This window comes from Trichoderma aggressivum (assembly GCF_033847375.1).
Source record: "Trichoderma aggressivum f. europaeum strain CBS 100526 chromosome Unknown scaffold_010, whole genome shotgun sequence".
Classification (NCBI taxonomy): Eukaryota; Fungi; Ascomycota; class Sordariomycetes; order Hypocreales; family Hypocreaceae; genus Trichoderma; species Trichoderma aggressivum.
The window spans coordinates 238,899-258,048 of record NW_026946376.1 but is presented as its reverse complement, the minus strand read 5'-3'; the positions used below and the strand labels follow the sequence as shown (position 1 = coordinate 258,048).

General features: G+C 49.1%; 8 protein-coding genes across 8 annotated transcripts; 3 read left to right on the top strand and 5 right to left on the bottom strand.

The window, feature by feature from the left end:
* Window positions 1–195: 195 nt before the first annotated feature.
* Window positions 196–2,985, top strand: Triagg1_3466 (uncharacterized protein; the record flags this gene model as incomplete). Its single annotated transcript, XM_062897761.1, has 2 exons — window positions 196–879; window positions 934–2,985. The coding sequence occupies 2 exons, from the start codon at window positions 196–198 to the stop codon at window positions 2,983–2,985; spliced, it is 2,736 nt and encodes a 911-aa protein (XP_062757455.1).
* Window positions 2,986–3,929: 944 nt separating this feature from the next.
* On the top strand, window positions 3,930–4,940 carry Triagg1_3465 (uncharacterized protein; the record flags this gene model as incomplete). The annotated part of the gene is made up of 1 exon (XM_062897760.1): window positions 3,930–4,940. The coding sequence occupies one exon, from the start codon at window positions 3,930–3,932 to the stop codon at window positions 4,938–4,940; it is 1,011 nt and encodes a 336-aa protein (XP_062757454.1).
* A 148-nt stretch (window positions 4,941–5,088) lies between these two features.
* On the bottom strand, window positions 5,089–6,732 carry Triagg1_3464 (uncharacterized protein; the record flags this gene model as incomplete). Its single annotated transcript, XM_062897759.1, has 1 exon — window positions 5,089–6,732. The coding sequence occupies one exon, from the start codon at window positions 6,730–6,732 to the stop codon at window positions 5,089–5,091; it is 1,644 nt and encodes a 547-aa protein (XP_062757453.1).
* Window positions 6,733–8,091: 1,359 nt separating this feature from the next.
* Window positions 8,092–9,351, top strand: Triagg1_3463 (uncharacterized protein; the record flags this gene model as incomplete). Its single annotated transcript, XM_062897758.1, has 2 exons — window positions 8,092–8,482; window positions 8,537–9,351. The coding sequence occupies 2 exons, from the start codon at window positions 8,092–8,094 to the stop codon at window positions 9,349–9,351; spliced, it is 1,206 nt and encodes a 401-aa protein (XP_062757452.1).
* Window positions 9,352–9,842: 491 nt separating this feature from the next.
* On the bottom strand, window positions 9,843–10,725 carry Triagg1_3462 (uncharacterized protein; the record flags this gene model as incomplete). Its single annotated transcript, XM_062897757.1, has 3 exons — window positions 9,843–10,142; window positions 10,226–10,491; window positions 10,596–10,725. The coding sequence occupies 3 exons, from the start codon at window positions 10,723–10,725 to the stop codon at window positions 9,843–9,845; spliced, it is 696 nt and encodes a 231-aa protein (XP_062757451.1).
* A 719-nt stretch (window positions 10,726–11,444) lies between these two features.
* On the bottom strand, window positions 11,445–12,941 carry Triagg1_3461 (uncharacterized protein; the record flags this gene model as incomplete). Its single annotated transcript, XM_062897756.1, has 1 exon — window positions 11,445–12,941. The coding sequence occupies one exon, from the start codon at window positions 12,939–12,941 to the stop codon at window positions 11,445–11,447; it is 1,497 nt and encodes a 498-aa protein (XP_062757450.1).
* Window positions 12,942–13,617: 676 nt separating this feature from the next.
* On the bottom strand, window positions 13,618–15,323 carry Triagg1_3460 (uncharacterized protein; the record flags this gene model as incomplete). Its single annotated transcript, XM_062897755.1, has 4 exons — window positions 13,618–13,819; window positions 13,891–14,085; window positions 14,144–15,042; window positions 15,204–15,323. 4 exons carry the CDS (start codon window positions 15,321–15,323, stop codon window positions 13,618–13,620), a joined length of 1,416 nt encoding a protein of 471 aa, XP_062757449.1.
* A 940-nt stretch (window positions 15,324–16,263) lies between these two features.
* On the bottom strand, window positions 16,264–18,074 carry Triagg1_3459 (uncharacterized protein; the record flags this gene model as incomplete). The annotated part of the gene is made up of 7 exons (XM_062897754.1): window positions 16,264–16,362; window positions 16,542–16,861; window positions 16,913–17,014; window positions 17,076–17,291; window positions 17,354–17,523; window positions 17,600–17,932; window positions 17,998–18,074. 7 exons carry the CDS (start codon window positions 18,072–18,074, stop codon window positions 16,264–16,266), a joined length of 1,317 nt encoding a protein of 438 aa, XP_062757448.1.
* Between the last annotated feature and the right edge of the window lie 1,076 nt (window positions 18,075–19,150).

Here is a 19,150-nt window from a genome sequence, read left to right as displayed (position 1 = left end):
TGGAGGCTAAACCAGGGCAAAATCCTTTAATGCCCAATCGCGGTGCGGAGTCACAAGACAAAACAATTGAAGCGTAACACAAGATCATATATTCCCTCTTGTTATAAGTTTTGCCGTTAGTTAAACGTTTTCTCGTGCGCCAATTAAACGCACGCTCATAGTTTAACCTGTTAGGCTCTATTGAACAACAAAAAGATGCCTGTCGTGCAAGGTAGCGAGAGGAACCGGTTTGGCTTTTCTCCTCCTGCTACGCCTCTACCAGCAGCCACACAGCCCGACGCTGAGATAGCATCTACCAATCATAATTCATTATCACCGAACTCGACGAATGAGCATCATGAAGATGTTCAAAATGCGTATCGTTATTCACCATTATTAGGCCATCGGCATATTCGGTTGCTTCGTCTGCTACCGGACCGGAATGAGAATGCCCCTCTCCATTCTCAGCTCTTCGATTATCCTATGTTGGAGTTGGGCGATGGACCACATATGTACGAGGCGTTATCATATGTGTGGGGGAGCTCACAAAGACCGCATATCCTCTATATTGATGAAAAGAGCCTGCCAATCACCGCAAACCTCTATGAGGTACTCTTACGTCTCCGAGATAAAATGATTGAGCGGATATTATGGATAGACGCAGTTTGCATTGACCAGACGAGTATCGAAGAGCGAGGAGAACAAATTCAGTATATGGCAGAGATCTACTCCAAAGCGAATCGTGTCATCGTGTGGCTGGGTGAAGCAGCCGATAATAGCGACCAGGCTTTGAAGAGCATACGACTAGCAGCAGATGAAGAATGCCAATCGTTCCAGAAGGATACGGACCAACAGGCGGTTCTAGCTCTATTGGAGCGGCCATGGTTTCGACGAATATGGGTAGACTAAGTATCTACTTTATTATGATATGAGATATACTAATGTTTATCATAGGTTCTTCAAGAGGTCGCTGCTGCTCAGCACATTGTCATGATGTGCGGCTCTATAAGGATTGATGGATACGCTTTTTGCTTAGGCCTACCGTCACTTCTTAAGCATGAAGACATCCCGAGCCATATACGATCTGTAACGTATCTTATGAGAGGCTGCATATTTCGCCCAAAGTATAGCGTGAATTCATTGGGTGGTATATCTTTAGATATACGCCCTCTAGGCGCGCTGATAGATATGTACCACACGCACGAGGCCACTGAGCGCCATGACAAAATATTTGCTCTGCTGGGAATGAGTTCTAATGATCCGACCAACCACGGGTTATTGCCCAACTACAAAACGCCATGGGATGAGCTTATGGCACAACTTGTCAGATTCATACTAGGCGAACGGGTATTCATCAAATCATGGATGCAGCAGCAGGCAGCTGTAGTATTCGCGAAAGGATGTGTTATTGGCATCGTCTCCTCGATTCAAATAGCACATGACGATTCTCACGGAGATAGGCAGCACGTCAGATTGAAGATAAGGGACGTCCCTGGACCATCATGGACCGTCCAAGTGGCGGGGAAGCCAATAGAGGCTGGTGACCTCGTGTGCCACTTACTTGGAGCCACAAAACCTATGGTCATTAGACCACGCCATGACAATTTTACAATCATTCTCGTTGAGTTTACTCCTCCCACAGATGACAGAATGGACAAAATGGACCTGGAGCAGCTAGAACGGCCAGAGAGTTCCTCTGTACATGATTTTCTACTTGTATGGGATTGGAATAGTTCCAATGAGGAGACAACAAGTCAAGATTACGAATCATGGATGGCGAGTCGAGTACCCGAGAACTTTTACGCAGAAGACGAATCGAAAAATTATCCCGACAAACAAATACGACTGGAGAATGTGGCTCTGATTATGAGTGATGCGGGGAGCAACGACAAAACTATAATCAACACTCTTCAAGGCATGAAGAATGCTTACGCAAGAGACTTTGGAGAAGCGGACCGACGAACACTCATGTGTATGAGCAAACTTGCCTTGATGTACGGAAGAACAGGCCATCTATGGGAAGCCGAGAGCGAGTTTTGGCGAATGTTCTGGACGAGGATGAACTTGCAGGAAAGACGCGAAGATATCGTCAGAGAGGTGACCGACTTTGTGGCAATGTGCAAAAGCCATGGCCATTTTCTCGGGGCGAAGAATTTCGGCAAAGTAGCCAGCTTGGTAGAAATGGCTGGGCGGTATCCCTTGATGGGAGACAAAGATTTTGCCGTTCTTCTGGCCCAAGCAAGCTTGAGAGACGTTGAAGTCACAGAGAAATCTGTCATTGCTGCAGAGAAAAAGTTCAAAAGTGAAGCTAAAGTTGACCAGACACCGGGCCGAAAAAAGTATACTCCTCCGCCGATGGAAGTTTTGCTTTTAAGGGCAATAAATAAGGAGAATATCGAAGCAACGTACCTTTTACTCTGCCAAGAGAAAGTCCAAGTTACAGAAAAAATACTTTTGTCGGCAGTGGAGAACGACGACAGCTCAGTACTATGGTGTTTACTTGGGAGAGAGAAAGACGAGATACAGATTACAGAGAAGGTAGTCATGGAAGCAACGAGGAGGGGCAATGAGTCGGTATTGCAGTATCTTCTCGAGAGACATGGAGACAGGATTCGCCTTACGGAAGAAGTGGTCATCGCTGCGGCCGAGAATCGAGAACGCTCCGTGCTAGTCTATCTCCTTGGAAGATGGAAGGACAGGGTCCAGATCACACCCAGAGTTGCCGTCGCAGCGGCAGAAAACGGACAGTTTCCGGCGTTAAAAATCCTACTGCAAGCAGAAGGAATCGAGTTTGAGGTTACAAACGAGGTGGTTGTAGCAGCGGCAAGAAACAGGGAAAAGTCGGTGCTAGTCACTCTATTCAAGGAAAGGGGCTACGAAATCCGATTGACAAGGGAGACTCTTGAGGCGGCAAAGGGCAATGGCAATATTTTGGCAGTGCGGCGTGCAATTGAAGAAGCGAGAAGTATGGCCAGGATGCGGGCAGCCTGGAGGATATGGGAGTAGGACACGTCTAGTATCTGTGTCCCTGAAACCCGCAGGGACACAAGTATGAAATAAATTGATAAAGAACAATGGGCTAGGGTAGCTAGGTTTCTTCTCGCCATATTCACCTCAAATACAGAGCGAATAAGCATCAAATGTGAGGAGGTGCCATTCGACCAAGGCATGTGGTCATATGCCTTGCCGCAACATGGTGGTATGAGCAAAAGATGTACACAGCTACACAGCAACTTTGGAGTAAAACACATCTTTACTCTCAACCACAGGAAAGCTCGCCTCTTTGCGTCATATTACCCCTGCTGCTAGGCACTCGGGGAGTTACAACCATTCTCCGCTTTCTCGTAAGAACCTTGAAGTCTATCTCCGCCGCCAACACATGAAGAGGGCTTGTATCATTGCATTACAAGAGAAGCGTACAAATCAGGAGAGAGACATGATGGGCAAATAGAGGAGCTCCGCCATTTGCTAAACTAAAGTTATGGAGAACAGAAGCAGCAGCAAAATTGCCGCCCGAAACGAAATCTTCAGATCGCCCCACTGGATATAACAAATGTTACACCTCATTGGCCAGCTCGCATTTCAAGCATTCCTATTGGTAGAATGACTGTCGGTGGTGGACCCCCCTTTTGTCATGCATCCATCCCGAGACGAGGCGAACCCACGGGATTGAAGAGAGTCCGCAAAACATCCATACAGGTTGCGGATGTTGTTTCGCGGATTTAATGCACGATGGAGCCGAAGGCAGGAAAGAGACGGAGATTAGAATTGAAAATGTCATGATTATATGAGGGTGGAAAAGATATAAGAGAGGAGAATTGAACGACAAGGCGAGTTATATCTCATTGCTTCCATTGAACAAACAAACCAACAAATACCCATTCGAATATTCCATTATCCATTATATCAACTATTAACTACTGTTTACACAGATCTTTCCATATACACAAATGTCTCGCTACGCTGCTGTTCACGCTTGGGACAAGCTCGCCGGAGCTGGCGATGCCCGCCCTACTGCCGAGCAGATCATCAAGGACGCCGGAAAGGAAGACCTCAAAGGCCAAGTCATCATCATCACCGGCGTCTCCTCCGGAATTGGCGGCGCCAGTGCCGTAGCCCTCGCTCCCACTGGAGCCACTCTCTACCTCGCTGGCCGAAGCAACGCCAAGGCCAGGGCCGCCCTCCCGACTATCGCCGACCTTCCCAACGTCCACTTCCTCGAGCTTGACCTGTCGTCAAATGCCAGCATCAAGGCCTTTGCTGCCGAGTTCCTGAAGCAGTCCGGCGGCAAGCTCAATGTCCTGCTCAACAACGCCGGCGGTGTCCTCGTTGAGCGCAAGGTCACCGCTGACGGCTTCGAGCAGCAGCTCGCCGTCAACCATCTGGGCCCTTTCCTCCTTTTCGCCCTTCTCAAGGATGCTCTGCTTGCAAGCGCATCAGCCTCCAACCCCAGCCGTGTGGTCAACGTCACCAGCTACGGGCACCGCTTCGGAAACATCAACTGGGACGACCTCAACTTTGAAAAGGGGGAATACCCTTCCACACCCGCCTATGCCCAGGCCAAGACGGCGAGCATCTACACGGCCACGGAGATTGACCGTCGCTACGGAGCCCAGAACCTCTTTGCCTGGAGTGTCCACCCTGGTGGCATCGTGGAGTCGGCCTTTATGGATAACTCTGGATACTCCAAGGAGGCCATTGACGGCTTCATGAGCGTTTGGCCTGCTAAGCTTTTCAAGAACAACACGCAGGGCGCTGCGACGCAAGTGTGGGCGGCGATCAGCGATGATGTCTTGGCTCCCGAGGTCAGAGGAAAGTACCTGGAGGATTGTAGTGTTTCAGTCCCCATGGAGAAGTCAGATGCGCCGGATTGGAGGGGACACCCTGGTCATACCTACGACGAGACTGCTGCAAAGAGGATTTGGGAAGTTAGCGAGAAGTTGCTTGGAGTCAAGGCTTAGTTTGGCACATAGTTGAGAGAGGTGGCTTAACGAAATAGCATGGCATTAAATTCATGTAGTTGTAAATATAGTAAATCCTCGTGTTTCGTCATATCCAATCTCGCGATTCTGAACAAGATAATATGAAATTATACGTAAACGCTCGGTCTCATTCAAAGGTAAACGGCCTTCGCTCATGGGGAGTCCAATAGTTTCTCCGGCGCGCTGTGACATTTTGAACGGCGACGCAGCCGGGGTTGAAATGGTCGATGCTGTCTCCAAACGGCCACATTGCGGTGAGGAGGATCTGATCTACATCACACAGCTGCGGTTTCTTCCATGTAGTCCAAGCAAGATCTTCTAGGAGATTGCGTACAATGGCGCGGGATTGATTCGCTGCTTTCTCCATATCGGCATTTTGTACGCCTTTCTTAATGAAGTACGCATCGGGTTCCGCATCTGGTGACGCCTGGACGAGGATTGATCTGATGAGATAGAGGTCAGCGCAGATGCGCTGCATTACGACTCCGAGAGCAGTGTGAATCAAGGAGTCTGACAGCGTCCAGTCCTTTTGTGCCAACAGAGCCGGTTTCAGGTAGTGTGAAGCACAGCGATCGACAGCCTCAGCCGTTCTATTCTTGCCATCCTCCTCCTCTGCCAATGTGATATCGCCTGGAAGTCTTGGGGCTTCAAGATAGGTCATTATTGCACCTTCCAACTCGCCGATGAATAAATCCGTCGATACGCTCGTCGAAGCCATTGCTGCCAATCTCTTGCTGAAACGAGAGACGATCATGTCTACAACCGCTTGCCAGTTGACATTGAACTTTTTAGGTTCCACAACGACGCTCTGTATGTAAGTCCTGATATCTTGCAGATGCTCTCGCTTCGCAGCTCCCAGTCTAATAAGGTCCGGTCGGTCTGGGTCTGTATTAGAGACGTTGATGGGGAAGAAGAAGCCAGATATCATGGACGAAAAGTCCATCTGAACTCGATCGCCTCCAATGTCATCATATCGTTCGGCGGCTGCTCTCGACCACAGATAAGGTATCAAGTAGCCGTCAGGTTTCAATCTGTCTTCTGGGATAACTGTTCGCACTGAGGACTCATGATGCAAGCCGGCGCTGAAGTTGCAGTATATGGCTTCGAAGCCAATCTCCATGCGCATGATTCCATCCCATCCCCATTCGGTCACTAGATCACAAAGGCATTTTGCGCGATACATTTCGCCTCCGAAATCCCGGTGCGAATCGTTGCCGGGACAAAGCACTTCGTCTTGCGAGTCTAGGGTTCCCATAGGACTCTTCCCTGCCGATGTGCCATCGAGATAGAGCAGCCGCACGTCTCGAGTTGTCTGATAGGTCTGTAGATAGCCTCTCACTCTCCCCTCTTCACAGTCGCCGGGACCTGTTTCCGGCTGGTCAAGAGGTTTCTGGTCAGAAGATGGCGGAGGGGGCCGTTCATCCCCACAAGGACCGCCTACACGGCCCCTGTTTGGTACTCTGACGAAGTTTTCCGCATGTTCAACTTCGAAAGCCAGCCATTCGAAGCGATCAGGAGGGTCCTCGGAGTAGCCTCCATGGTACAGCAAGGTTCCCGCTGGAACGACAACGGGGATGAAGCCGAAGCCGTTGTGGTTCAAGGAAGATCCCCATTGACGGCCGGCAGAGTGAATCGCGTTGAAGATGTGGTTGGCATTAGCCTTTGCGCTGTCATGGCTTGGGCGGATTGGTGATGTTGATGTCTGGACTTGGGCCGCCGCCACCGAAGCCAGCAAGGCGATGAGCTTCATGCTGATTGCGATGGAAGCCATCTTGTGCAACGCATGTGTAACGAACGACTCATTTTGGGGATTTCAGTCACGGCCAGGAGGATTCGCTGGCATTACGCGTTCCCGGTCTGACACCAGACTTATTCAGCGCAAGCGGCTCGGATGATGACAGCCGATACGATTGGCCCAGGCAACCCTTGTTTGCGAGGATTGTTATCTGTAGCAAATCAGAACGGGGAGTTAGATCTGATAATATGGGATATCTTTTTATGGTCGGATGTCATGTACGGAGTCATTGGTACAACAATACACATGTGCCTTATGTATTCATTGGTAAGCGCATGTAATTGTGCGATTTGGTTGTTGAGTTTGAGGCTGTAAATACATGCAATATCCGCAATTCTAGAGCACTACAAGTGTCCAGTTTGTTTGAGATGATGCAGTAACATGATAATACCATGGATGCATGTGCATGGTATAGTTTCATACCTAGGTGAGATACGGCAGTTGGTTGTTTGTCGCGACTGTTGATATTTTTCTTCGTCGTCTAACGCACGCAATTCACCGCGCTTACACTGTATCAACCACCAAAGATAATGAGAGCATATCAGCACCATCTCATTCATTCATCTTAAAATTTAGACTTCATTCACTGGTCAGCATTCATGTCAGCAAATGTAGTATTGGATGGGTAGGTAGTGTATTTGTATTGATTCACTGGTCCTCTTTTCACTATACTCATTGCTCATACTGCTGCAAGTAACCGCCATAACACTTGTGGCCGCTCCCGTAGAATCAAGGGCATTCCCAGTACTAAGAGCGCTACTCAACACATCGCCAAGTGTCGTTCAACTCAGAATTCAATCATTACCAACCATTTCAATCATATTTGTTAAAGCACACAGCAAAAGATCAATACAAACGTTAACATGCTGCATTCAGGCGCATGTACCTCTGCCTCGTGCCGCATTGACGTTTTGCAAGTCAGTCCAAGGCAACTGGCCGCCAGCCGGCCATGGTCTGCTCTTTCCTCCAAACCGTTGCCCAGCCAAAGCCAAACAAAGGACATGGAATAAACAGAAATTCATTCCGCATGGATTTTTATTCTTCTTGAGTTTTTCTCCTTGGTCATCGAGACTTCATCTTCTGCCAACAAGCACCACTTGGTTTCATCCAAGCGAAAAGAGGCTGTTCTGCTGCTTCATCTTCACAACATCGTCGTTTTTCTTTTTCCATCTGTGCATTTTGTCAAGCCATCCTCCTTCTCCAATCTTCCACGAACAGAGTCAACGATTCGAATCATTCAGGTAGCGGAAACTTGCCATCTGACTGAGTCGCCATCTGCCGCATCGTCCCCTCCTTCTGGACACTAACATATTCAGGTCTCCCGAGACTCGAGAAATGGCAGACACGATGGCGGAAACGATAGCGGACAGCCTCCGCCTTTCTCCCATCTTCGACGGCGATAAGAACGATCCCCTCAGCATAATGGAGGGCTTGAACCCAGAGCGTGCCCTGCGGTTGCTGCTGCCATGCTCTCCAGAAATGCCGACCAAAAGCGCGGTTGGGCCTCTCAAGACGGGTAGCAACGCCCTCAAACTGGGCGCGGCTACCTCTCAGAAGCCTGCAAGCATTAAGAATGAGCTTCCTCCATCGCAAAATGGAGGATCCCGATCGCTTTTGCACCTCCCAAGGAATCTTCCCTCGGTGATTGCGGGTGTCAAGAGGCCCCGCGATCATCTGGACGATTCAGAGCAGCAATGGTGCTCGAGTCCTCCTTCATTGCCGCCTCGTAAGTGGATGCGTCATCGCCATCGTGACTGAAGAATGCTCACCTGCCTCATAGAACCGGGACCAAATGAGCACACCATGTACTTGGAAAGCCTGCTTACGCCACGCTGCCTCCTGTTGACGCTCAAGTCAAGGTGCGGTGGCGGCAGCCAGTCGATTTCGACCCAGTATCGTTCAATTTCAAACGCAGGGCTGCTCCTGGGAAACGTGATCCAAGACCATCTAGATCTCCCTGTTCTACAGCTGCCACTTCCGAACCAAGCGGAAGGGAGCATAGAGCGGGTCGTTCAAGGAGAGCTTCTAGAAAACGCTTGGTGCGATCTCACGCCCGAGGCAAAGTATGCCTATGCCCGCCAACTGCGTCACATTCTCAACAATATGCGAAGTGGCATGAATCCAACTCGCACCAAACCGGCCATCTCAAACGAAGGGACCGTGCTGGGATCTGCCTCTTCTGGTCCCTACTCTCTGATACTGGACCAGCATGTCCAGAATACTTATTGGGCGGTCCGCGCCAAGCCCACATGCCGTCAATTCATTGCTTTTCTGGCAGCGTCGTTTGTCCCGTCTGTTCCGACACACGTCGCCGAGGCCTTGACCTCTCAGTTTCGGTTTGATTACAGTATCCGCTTCACTCATGGCGAGCTGAGCCCAAAGAATATCATTGTTCAGAACAGCAAGATTGTGTGCATTCTCGGCTGGGACAGTGGAGGTTGGTATCCGGAGTGGTGGGAATACGTCAAGTTCTTTGAGGCTCGCACTGCTCCGGAAAACCAAGACTGGTACGACTATGCTCGCGACATTTTTGCGGAAACGTATCCGGGGGAACTTGTGGCGTATCAGGGCATTGCCAGATGCCAAAGACAGTGAATTTGCTTGAGAAGGCCGCCTGGAATTTTCCATGGCTCTCTGTACGAGTATATCGGTTTTTTGGTCATGTTTATTTGTCTCTCATATATGTGTGCTATGGATTGAGATCCATCAAATGCATGTGCAAAAAGACGTCGTTGTTCGCCTGTTTCGCAGAATCGCATATATATACCGACGAGGGGGATGAGCGCGCATCGCGTGGGATCCAAACGTCGTCAAGTTCATGCAATGCATCAATATATTTATACTTGGAGCTTAGGTTACGTTGCGTGTATCATTGCTCCCTCGGCTAGCCGTAGCAAATCAGCAATGGACGTGGTGAATTCTGAACAGAGTGTTTTGACAAAAACAGCAAACTGTGTTGTCTTGGGATAGATACTATTTGGTCATTTAATCCTACTAACAGATATTGCAGACTTGTAACCATGTGGAATATGCTACAATGCTAGTTTATTTTACAAGTTGTTCAGTGCAGACTCGGATGCGAACGTCTACTGTCCGAATCGCTTGGCAACGGTTCCCCAGTTGATAACATCCCAGATGGCGCTGAAGTACTCAGCCTTGCGGTTCTGGTACTGGAGGTAGTAAGCGTGCTCCCAGGCGTCGATGCCCAGCAGCGGCTCAAAGTTGCCGGTGACAGGGTCCTGGTTGGCGCGGGTGACGAGGGTGAGGTTGCCGGAGGCCTTGTCCTTGACGATCCAGGCCCAGCCGGAGCCCTGGATGCCGGCGAGGGCAGCGTTGGTCTGCTTCTTGAGGTTCTCAAAGGAGCCAAAGTCCTGGTTGATGGCAGTCTGTACATTCACATATAAGCGTAAGTGAAACGCTTCGCGTGAAGAAAGAAGAGAGCTACAAAGGGAAGTGAGTCGAGTCATACCAGGAGCTTGCCCTCGGGCTCACCACCACCGCCCTTGCCGTTGGGGGCGAGGTTCTCCCAGAAGAGGGAGTGGTTGACGTGACCACCGCCGTGGAAGTTGAGCAGAGGGGCCTGAGAAGCGGCAGCCTTGGAGTCGCCCTTGGCCTCAGCCTCGGCGAGGGCCTCGACGGCGGCGTTGAAGCCGTTGACGTAGGTCTGGTGGTGCTTGGAGTGGTGAAGCTCCATGATCTGGCCGGAGATGTAGGGCTCGAGCGCGCCGTAGTCGTCTGGATCGCAATGTGCTGTCAGCTCTGCTGCTCTGCACGATTCCGGAGCAGCGACGTCGTTTTTTTTTTGCTCTTGTTTCTGCTTTATAAACTCGAGGACTTACACGGCAGATCGGGGAGAGTGGCCTTGCCGCGGGTGAAGCTTGTGGTGGCCATGGCGGCGAGAGGCTTTGCGGCACGGGCGCGAAGGCCGGCGCGCAGGAGAGGCGTCGTGCGGAGGAGGGAGGAGGACATGATGGCTCTGTTGCTGGTGGTCTATCGCAGCTATTCGCAGGGAAGTGTGTAAGTAAGAAGAATCCGGAGTCTTCGGGCTAAATGGAGCTTTGCTTTCGGATTGCCGAGCTCTGGCGGAGCTGAGCGCATCGTTTCGTCACTTTGGTGGGGGACTCGGGGGTGGGAGAGCTGTCAGTCAGTACTAAGGGGAGCTGGTAGAGGTACTTGATGGCGGGGTGTGGCAGTGGCGGGGGGGAGCTGGTACCGGTACTTGGGGGATTACCAGGTCTGCAAACGCAACGAGGTATTATTTAAAGGGAATAGATGGTGGTTTATACAAGTGAATCTTTTATTTATATTGTTTGTCTCGTTTGGTGGTTTTGCAATCATGGTGGAATATGAACCTACACGAGAGCATGATGAGTCGCTGCTATGTTGGAGTTACTCGATGCATCATGACATAAGCCGTCGAGCTCCCTTTTACCACCCTACAGCTTCGAGAATCTTTCTTCATTTGATGCCGTAGCAGCAGGAAAAGAAGCTTCACGGTCGAGAAATATCAGGTCACTTTTATAAATGTATTCAACTGTCTATCCTTTGTAAGTTTGCTTTCTTTGTCAAACAGCAATACTTTGTATGCCCGCGCTCTTGACCTTACCAAAAGGTGGAAGCCAATGGAACCTATTTTGTCCAACTACCTTACACACACAAGAGAGGAAAGTGTACAATGAGTAACCACTTCAAATCTTCAAAATTCTCTTCTTCACAAACGAGGCCGAAACTTCCTTTGCAATCGAATCCAGACTTTGCATCACCTCAAAAAGCTGATCCCTGCTCAACTGAGGTGAGACGGTGCACATTCGCAAGTTCAGGACCTTTGTAATTCTTGTCGTTAGAGGTGCTGCAATATTCCGCTCTACCGCCAATCTCGATATCTCTGCATTCGCTTTATCGCAAAACAGATCGAAATCCACGCCCTCAGCGAGAGGATGTGATGTGGGCGGGACATACCGAAAATTGAGGATTCCGAGCTGGGCTGGTGAGAGAATCTCCCAATTTTCGAAACCTCGGAATACCAATTCGGCGAATTCTGCGAGATCGACTCCGTGGTCAATCATATCACTGACCCTGTCGAGGCCTAACCTTTGAAGGGTAAACCAGAGCTTCATGCCTCGCGCAGGTCGAGACATCTCAATGCCCCGATTCCAAAAGTTGACCTTTTCTGACGAGGCTTCATCAGCATCTCGGATATATGAGGCACCTGTCGCGAAGCTTTCGACAAGGTTGCGCTTGTCTCGGACGAGTACCAGGCCGCAATCGTATACTTGGAAGAGCCACTTGTGAGCGTCCCACGTTACGCTATCCGCGCGACCAATGCCGTCGTCACAATGCTTATGTGTCTTTGAAAGAAGTATAGATGCTCCATATGCGCCATCGACGTGAAGCCACAAGTCTTCGGATTCGGCTATATCAGCGAGCGCGTTCAAATCGTCTATGCCCCCGGTGTTGGTCAGGCCGCAAGTTGCCGCAATCATGAATGGTATCAAGCCATTCTTCCTATCGCTTTCAATCTGCTGCCGAAGACTCAATGGTTTTATCCGGTAACTCGAGTCGCACTGCACACGACGGATCTGGTTCCGGTGAAAGCCTGCCACGACTATGCCTTTTGTCATGGAAGAATGCGTTTGCTCAGACATGTAAATGACTGCCTTTGGCCTCTGTTCGAATTGCAGCTTGGCATCGCGGGCGGTGACCACGGCCGTCAAATTGGCCACTGAGCCCCCAGACACAAAAATGCCGCCAGATGATGATGGAAGCCCAGCTTGTTCGGCCAACCATTTGATGAGGGAATCTTCCACGGTGCTGGCGCCTGAGCTTTGATACCAGCTACCAGCACCGACGTTATACATGGTAGTGAACATGCTTCCTAGAAACGAGTTTTCGTCGACCGGAGAAGGAATGAAGCCGAAAAATCTTGGGTGATCCATTGCTATTCGATGAGACATGATCTTGGTCATATCACTAAGAACCTGGTTCAGTGGTAATGCTTGTGCGCCTGGCCTCGCGGCATTTCGCATATATGCGAGTTCGTCCTCGTCTGCTATGTCGACAATTTTTGATGATACGGATAATTTCTGCGTTATTAAGAAATAGTTACACAGCTCTTCCATCAGCTGTATATGGGTCGTATTCCGGGATATGCCCTCGTCATTTGGATAGAAGTTGAGATCTGCCATTATAGAGGTGTAAAAGGCTTGCGCAGCTCAACTTCTAACTGTTAAGAAGACTTGTAAACTTCGAAGAAAGCAGTTCTATTTTGCTGCGGGATGATCTACGTAGATATACCGCCACAAGGGCTTTATTTGACCAAAGAAGCCTTGATATATGCCTTTCTATTGCATATCTCGCTGCGATGTTTCTTTTGACGATAAAATAAGCCAGAAAGAAGTGTCGCGGCTGCCTATAGCCAGCCTACGTGCAGCTGAGCTGGAGACTCGGTGTTGTGTTTTCAGCTGAAAGGCAAAACTTGGCAGCTGAAAAAGGCACCGTCTTCGGAAGCAATAAGCATCGTTGACCTTTCAAAGGTAGATCCTCTTCTAGTGCTCTTCGGGGGCCAAATCGGTCTCTCTACATGCAACCAATCCGCTCTTCCAGCAGCCCAGCGACCGTTACGCGCATGGAGAGTGAAAAGTCCTGCGATGAGATTGGGTGGATCTGTCTCGGAGGCTATGGCGGCTAAGCAGAAAGACACCACTAAATTGATACGAGCCTTATGAGAATGGATCTGGCCCCCAGTCTAGGACCCGAGCCAAACAGAACGTGAATCATGCAATTCTACCTAGGTCCCGCTCATCTCGGTGTCGAATACCACTTGCGATGGGGAATCTTGATATCCTAGTGGTCAAGAGTGGCTCATAGTGCGTATCTAAATGACATATTCTCCCTGTCCGACAAGTCATCGAGGCCCTTCTCAAAAGTGGGCGGTCCATGAATCCTTGTCCGCTCCTTGTTCTCTCTCTCAAGCACAAAACGGACTACCTGCGCGAGGAAGAAGCAAATCACAAAGCAGATCAAAACACCTGTGAAGCTCTGGCCGAATTTGGGAGCAAATTTCCTATGAGTGATATTGGCATTAGCATTTATTTGGCTGGAAGTGGAAACATTGAACTCATTCTTGTCACTTACTGGTCGAAGAGCAAAGAGCCCGTAATGTTGCCTAGCGAGTAACCAATAAAGGTTCCGGAGGCATACACAGCCTTCTTTGTATAACCACCCGTATTTGAGGTGCCCAGACCGATGCATTGGACCCAGGCAGACGAGAAAAAGTTGAGCAAATAGAAGGCGAAGATTTTCCCACCTCTACTGTTGTCGAGTTTCCAGCTTGAGTGCATGTTAGTGTTCTGAACGTTAATTGGATGAGAGGAGACTTTCAACTCACAGAAGAGAACAGCCAAGAATGACCGGTAGGCAAGATAATGAGATGATGAAGAACCGTGAGTTTTTCCAGTGTCGTCCAAGGTATCCTGAGCCTAGGACACAAATGAAAGCCATCGCACCGGTCGGGAGGTTAAGCAAGAGCGAGGTATAAGCGTCGAAACCCAGTCCGTTAAACACAATAGAAGCAAACTGCGTGACAACAGCCGAACCTGTGCAGCTCAACAGGGACAGCACGAGAATTCCCCAGAACTGGACCTCGAGAAGAGCCTCCCTGGTCTGATAGAACTTTATGTCTTTGTTTTCGGTGCCTGCGTTGTTAACGCGCGTGCGCTCGACGATGAGCTCTCTCTCGTTCTCCGTGAAGCCCTTGGCACGCTGTGGGGTATCCGGGAATACCCAAAGCAATGCAATGCCCCAAAGGAAAGAAATACCTCCTGCGAATAAATACATCATCTGCCATGGGTTCAATCGACTGCTGTGGATGTGGGCAAGTCCGAAGTTGATGACCGGAGAGATTAACAACGAGCCTCCGCTGAAGGAATACCAGATACTGGATCGTAAGACCTGCTCCGAATGTGTGTACCATGTACCAACAATGAGCATGAAGACAGGGTTAACGCCTGCCTCGACCACACCGAGGAAGAAGCGATTGGCAATGATACCAGCATAAGACGTGCATGCTGGCGTGGTGAGCATGATGATGGACCAGACGATAGCCAGAATGGAACAGGTGCGCTTGGGATGGAACCGCTGTGCTAGTAGGGAGCCGGGATACATGCCGGCTATATGACCAAAGTAGAATACCACGGACACCCAAGAGTAAGATTTGCCCTGAGTCAAGCCAAGGTCCGTTCGCAGGCCAAATACAGCTGCTTGGCCAAGCAAGCCTTTGTCCCAGTACTAATACGGAAGTTGTCAGTTATTCACTGTCATAACAAAAGCCGGGTGCCTTCTATAGAAGAATAGATTGGTCTTTACCTGAAGAGCATATGTAACGCACAACTGAGACGTACATCATGTCAGTATCTTGAGCAGAAGACCTTTCGACAGCCGAGACTTACTACTGGCATCACGCGCCAATCAATCTTTCGCAACAACGCGCGATCAACATCTTTTTCGGAGACATTGGTCGAATTGGCCTCGCTCGTCGCCTCTACGGCGCTTTTGAGTTCTGTCTCCATGAGAGCAGCGCTGGTACTTGAAAAAAGAAGATTTTTTTTTGAGCAGCCAGAAGAAAACGATGATCAATTGCCCACGGAGCCAGGTAACTAGATTAAATACAAATGAGAACGACGGCACTTGAGCATTCTCCACCCATCTACGGCAAGATCAGCGCCCGCAAATCGGATAGAAACCAATGGTTATTTGCTTGTTGAAAAGCTAGACAGGGTATGCCGACTCGCATGCCGATCGACACCCTGGCAAGCGTAGGTCAGAAAAACACAACACCGCAAAATGGAGAGGCACATACTCCGTAGAGTAGCAGTTACCGGAAAAATGGAACTATAGTAGCATCTACTCAAGGAATATCAATATAATAGTAGGAATTTAAGAAATGTAGATATAATGGTAAATATTAGAAGGAATATAGCTATAGAAGTAGATACTTGAAGAATGGGTATATAATTTATCGCGTGGGTGTTTGTAACCTTGTCCGTCTTGAATTTTCTGACCTCCGCTTGCCTGGTCATCTCAATATGCAACCTATCCAGCAGAAGCTTTTAGTTGATAGCCATAGCCTATCATACTACCAGAATCGTCTACATCTATGTGAAATTGAGTATTTTCATCCTGTCAGGTTATGTACCTGCCATTTTCGGACATTGGTGTATGAAGCTGCAACTGTTGATGGCAACCTAACAAGATCTGGAACCCAACGCATGTTGTTTCTGCCCCTCTTTGGGTTTTCAGTTACTAAACGGTAAGCACTTAAGAGGTTACACAACCGAGCAGTGGCTTCAGGTACGTGAACCGCTAAAGTAATAAGAGAAGTGTAGCTTTACGGGCACACTAGCACTTCTGTACCCGAGTAATGGCATCGGCTCTTTTGGATTGCCTTGTTTTTAGTTATGGAAAGTCGTGTAAATGCCTTGATTTCTACGAAAGCAAATAAGCTGACCATCAGTTCCACACCGCTGTGCGATGGGGCGAATCCAGGGGATCTCGACGTCCGATGAGCGGTGAAATGTAGCTTTGGGCCTCAGCATCATATCTTAGGCTCTAATATTATGTTGAGTAAACAATACAACTTAGCGAAAAGGGCATTCATATAATTAATATTAATCTAGTCTACTCTAACATGGCGCCAACTGATCCGCGTGAATCGTCTAATTAATGTACTTTTTTAATCCTCTTAGTCTTTCCTTAGCAGCCTCCAACACTTCATCTGGTTTACATACGGCAAACCGCATCCACTGCTCTCCAATGTGTTGGTTGGCTGGTGAATAAAACTCGCTTGGCGGAATTGCTGCCACTCCAAGTTCCTGGATCAGGAACCACGCCAACTTGAAGTCTCTTGGGCGGTTAATTACGTGAGTAGGGAAGTCGTAATTCTCTGGTAGTTGCACTTTGCTCATGTTGACCACGACGAAATAGCCACCTTCAGGCTCGGAGTAGGGCATATCAAGCTCGTGCCAAATCTCATTAAACATGTCCATCTTGGACTTCATGTCGGAGATACATTCGTCCCAGAAGCCATTTGCTTCGGCCTGTTCGAAACCTGTGTTTTTCATTAGTACCTTGTATGTTGAGATCAATTATCTGAACGAACCAATAGCAAACGCTTCTTGAAGAGGTGATGGGGAGCAATAGCAAATCCGTGCGTGCGCCTTTGTGACGTATGAGACAAGTTCGGGCGGGCCCATAACCCAACCTGTACACTCAGTCAGCTTGGGATAAAATAATATAATAACTTGAATGATGAGTTTTCTTACCAACTCGCCAACCTGTGGCATAAAAGTTCTTTCCCGCTGAGCTGAGAGTCAAAGTAATGCGCTCCACCTCGGGCGACATGGTCGCAATGCGAGAAAATGGGACGTAAAACAGTCGGTCATAGACTTCATCAGAGATGATGAGAATGTTGTTCTCCACGCAAACATCGGCAATCTGCTTCAGTTCTTCGTGGTTGAAAATCTTGCCCAATGGGTTGTCTACCAGATCAAATCCGTTAGCCGCATCACCACCACTATCCAGATACAAGAGCGCTACTAACGAGGTGTGTTCAAAACGAGCATTCTCGTTCGAGGAGTAATGGCCTTCTTCAATGCCAAAATGTCAAGCGACCATTCGCCAGCAGAGTGAGTTTTTGTCATTCCTGACTTTGGTGGCTGCAACGCCACAGATACAACCTTGGCACCGGCCATCTCAATGTTGCTGATGTATCTGTTTCATCTTAGCATCAAAACACTTCATATCTTTAAGCCGGCTGATGAGACGGGCGTAAGAATGGCGCGCTTACTGGTCGAAAAAGGGCTCTAGCAGCAACACCTCGTCGCCCTGCTGAAGAAAGGCCATGCAACAGCTCAGAAAACCTTCATTGGCGCCAGTGGTGATGGTGATTTCGGTCTCTGGGTCAAGCTTCCGGCCCCAGAAAGGAGAGTAGGCATTGGAAATGGCTTCTCGCAGACGGAGGCGGCCCTTTGGAGGTGCGTATTGGTTGCAGTCGAGGCGCTCTACCGCACTCTTCGCAGCGTCAATGAGAAATTGGGGAGGGTTGTAGCCAAAGAAGCCTTGTCCCATGTTCACCACAGGCTGATTAGGTGTAGTTGCTGCTGCAGCGTTGATGATGGACCTGAATGCGATTAGTGAGTCACGATCAACGTAAAACATTAGTCTGAGTCTCATATGGTTACTCACCACACATCTTGGACGTTGCCTGCTACTCGCGGAGAGGGCTGAATTGGCGACTTGATTCCGTTTTTTAATTGAGTCATTTTATATTGTGATGAAAGCTGTCTCAACGTTTAACAACTGTTCTCGTAAGTGAATCAACACTTCAAAGGAACCGCAGAGTTGCCCATGGCTTGCTTTATATCTCGCTCTTCCACCCATCCTAGAAAGAAGTCCCCCGTACACGCCGTACACGCCCCGGCGTCTAAAATCTTACGAGGGTGGATTCGTTTTGCCATCAGATTCTCAAGCCCGCGCGCACTTGCGCCAGCTTACCGACTGTGTTAACTTGTGTGAAGCATGACTCAATGTTACTGGCTTCAACTCTCCCACAATATGGGGTGCTGTATATTACTGCGGGCATTCTTTGAGTCCAGCCGAATGGTAAACTTGACCTGTATGCGCCCACTTAGTAATGTTATGTATTCCATATGCTGGCAATTACCTGCGCTATTGGCTTCAATGATCTTTTAGTTTCTTGAGTTCCGTAGTCGCCAGTCGACTTACTATCGCCCGTTTCGAAACACGGCGGCCCGCAACTCAGCCAAAATTTAGCAGATCTACTCCGTACAGCATGCACAAAGTCGCCCCTGATTGCCATCTTTTAGAATAGAGCCACTGCTGCTTCATAATGTTTACTACGATGACTAATTCCATCACCATCGTCTTTAGGCGATACCGACTCGGCCTTGCCGCAACAAATCCAACGTCGCGTATGTACTCACCTCCTTTGATACCGCTATTTATTTGGCGTTTCAGAGGAAATCCCCTATTACCCGGTTCAACATGGACCAGCATGAGGATTATAAAATCGGAGCGACAAGGTATGCCTGGAACTCCGATTCTCGGCGTTGGGATATTTTGTTCAGTGATCCGAGTCTCCGGATCGGTCTTGTGTCTGACAAGCTCAAGAATTCGCCCTTCGCGCGTGGCTGAGGCGAATCTTTCGCTCCACTGCGGAGCGACATCCGTATTCTATACAAAACACGATTGCCGCTTGTGAGTTATGCTGATACGGAGAACAGAGCGAACAAGCCCGGCAGATTTCCGATCACCGGCCAGCCATATACTATAAGCCGCACAATGGCCTACCCGTAAGGCTGATGGCGACGGCCCACTC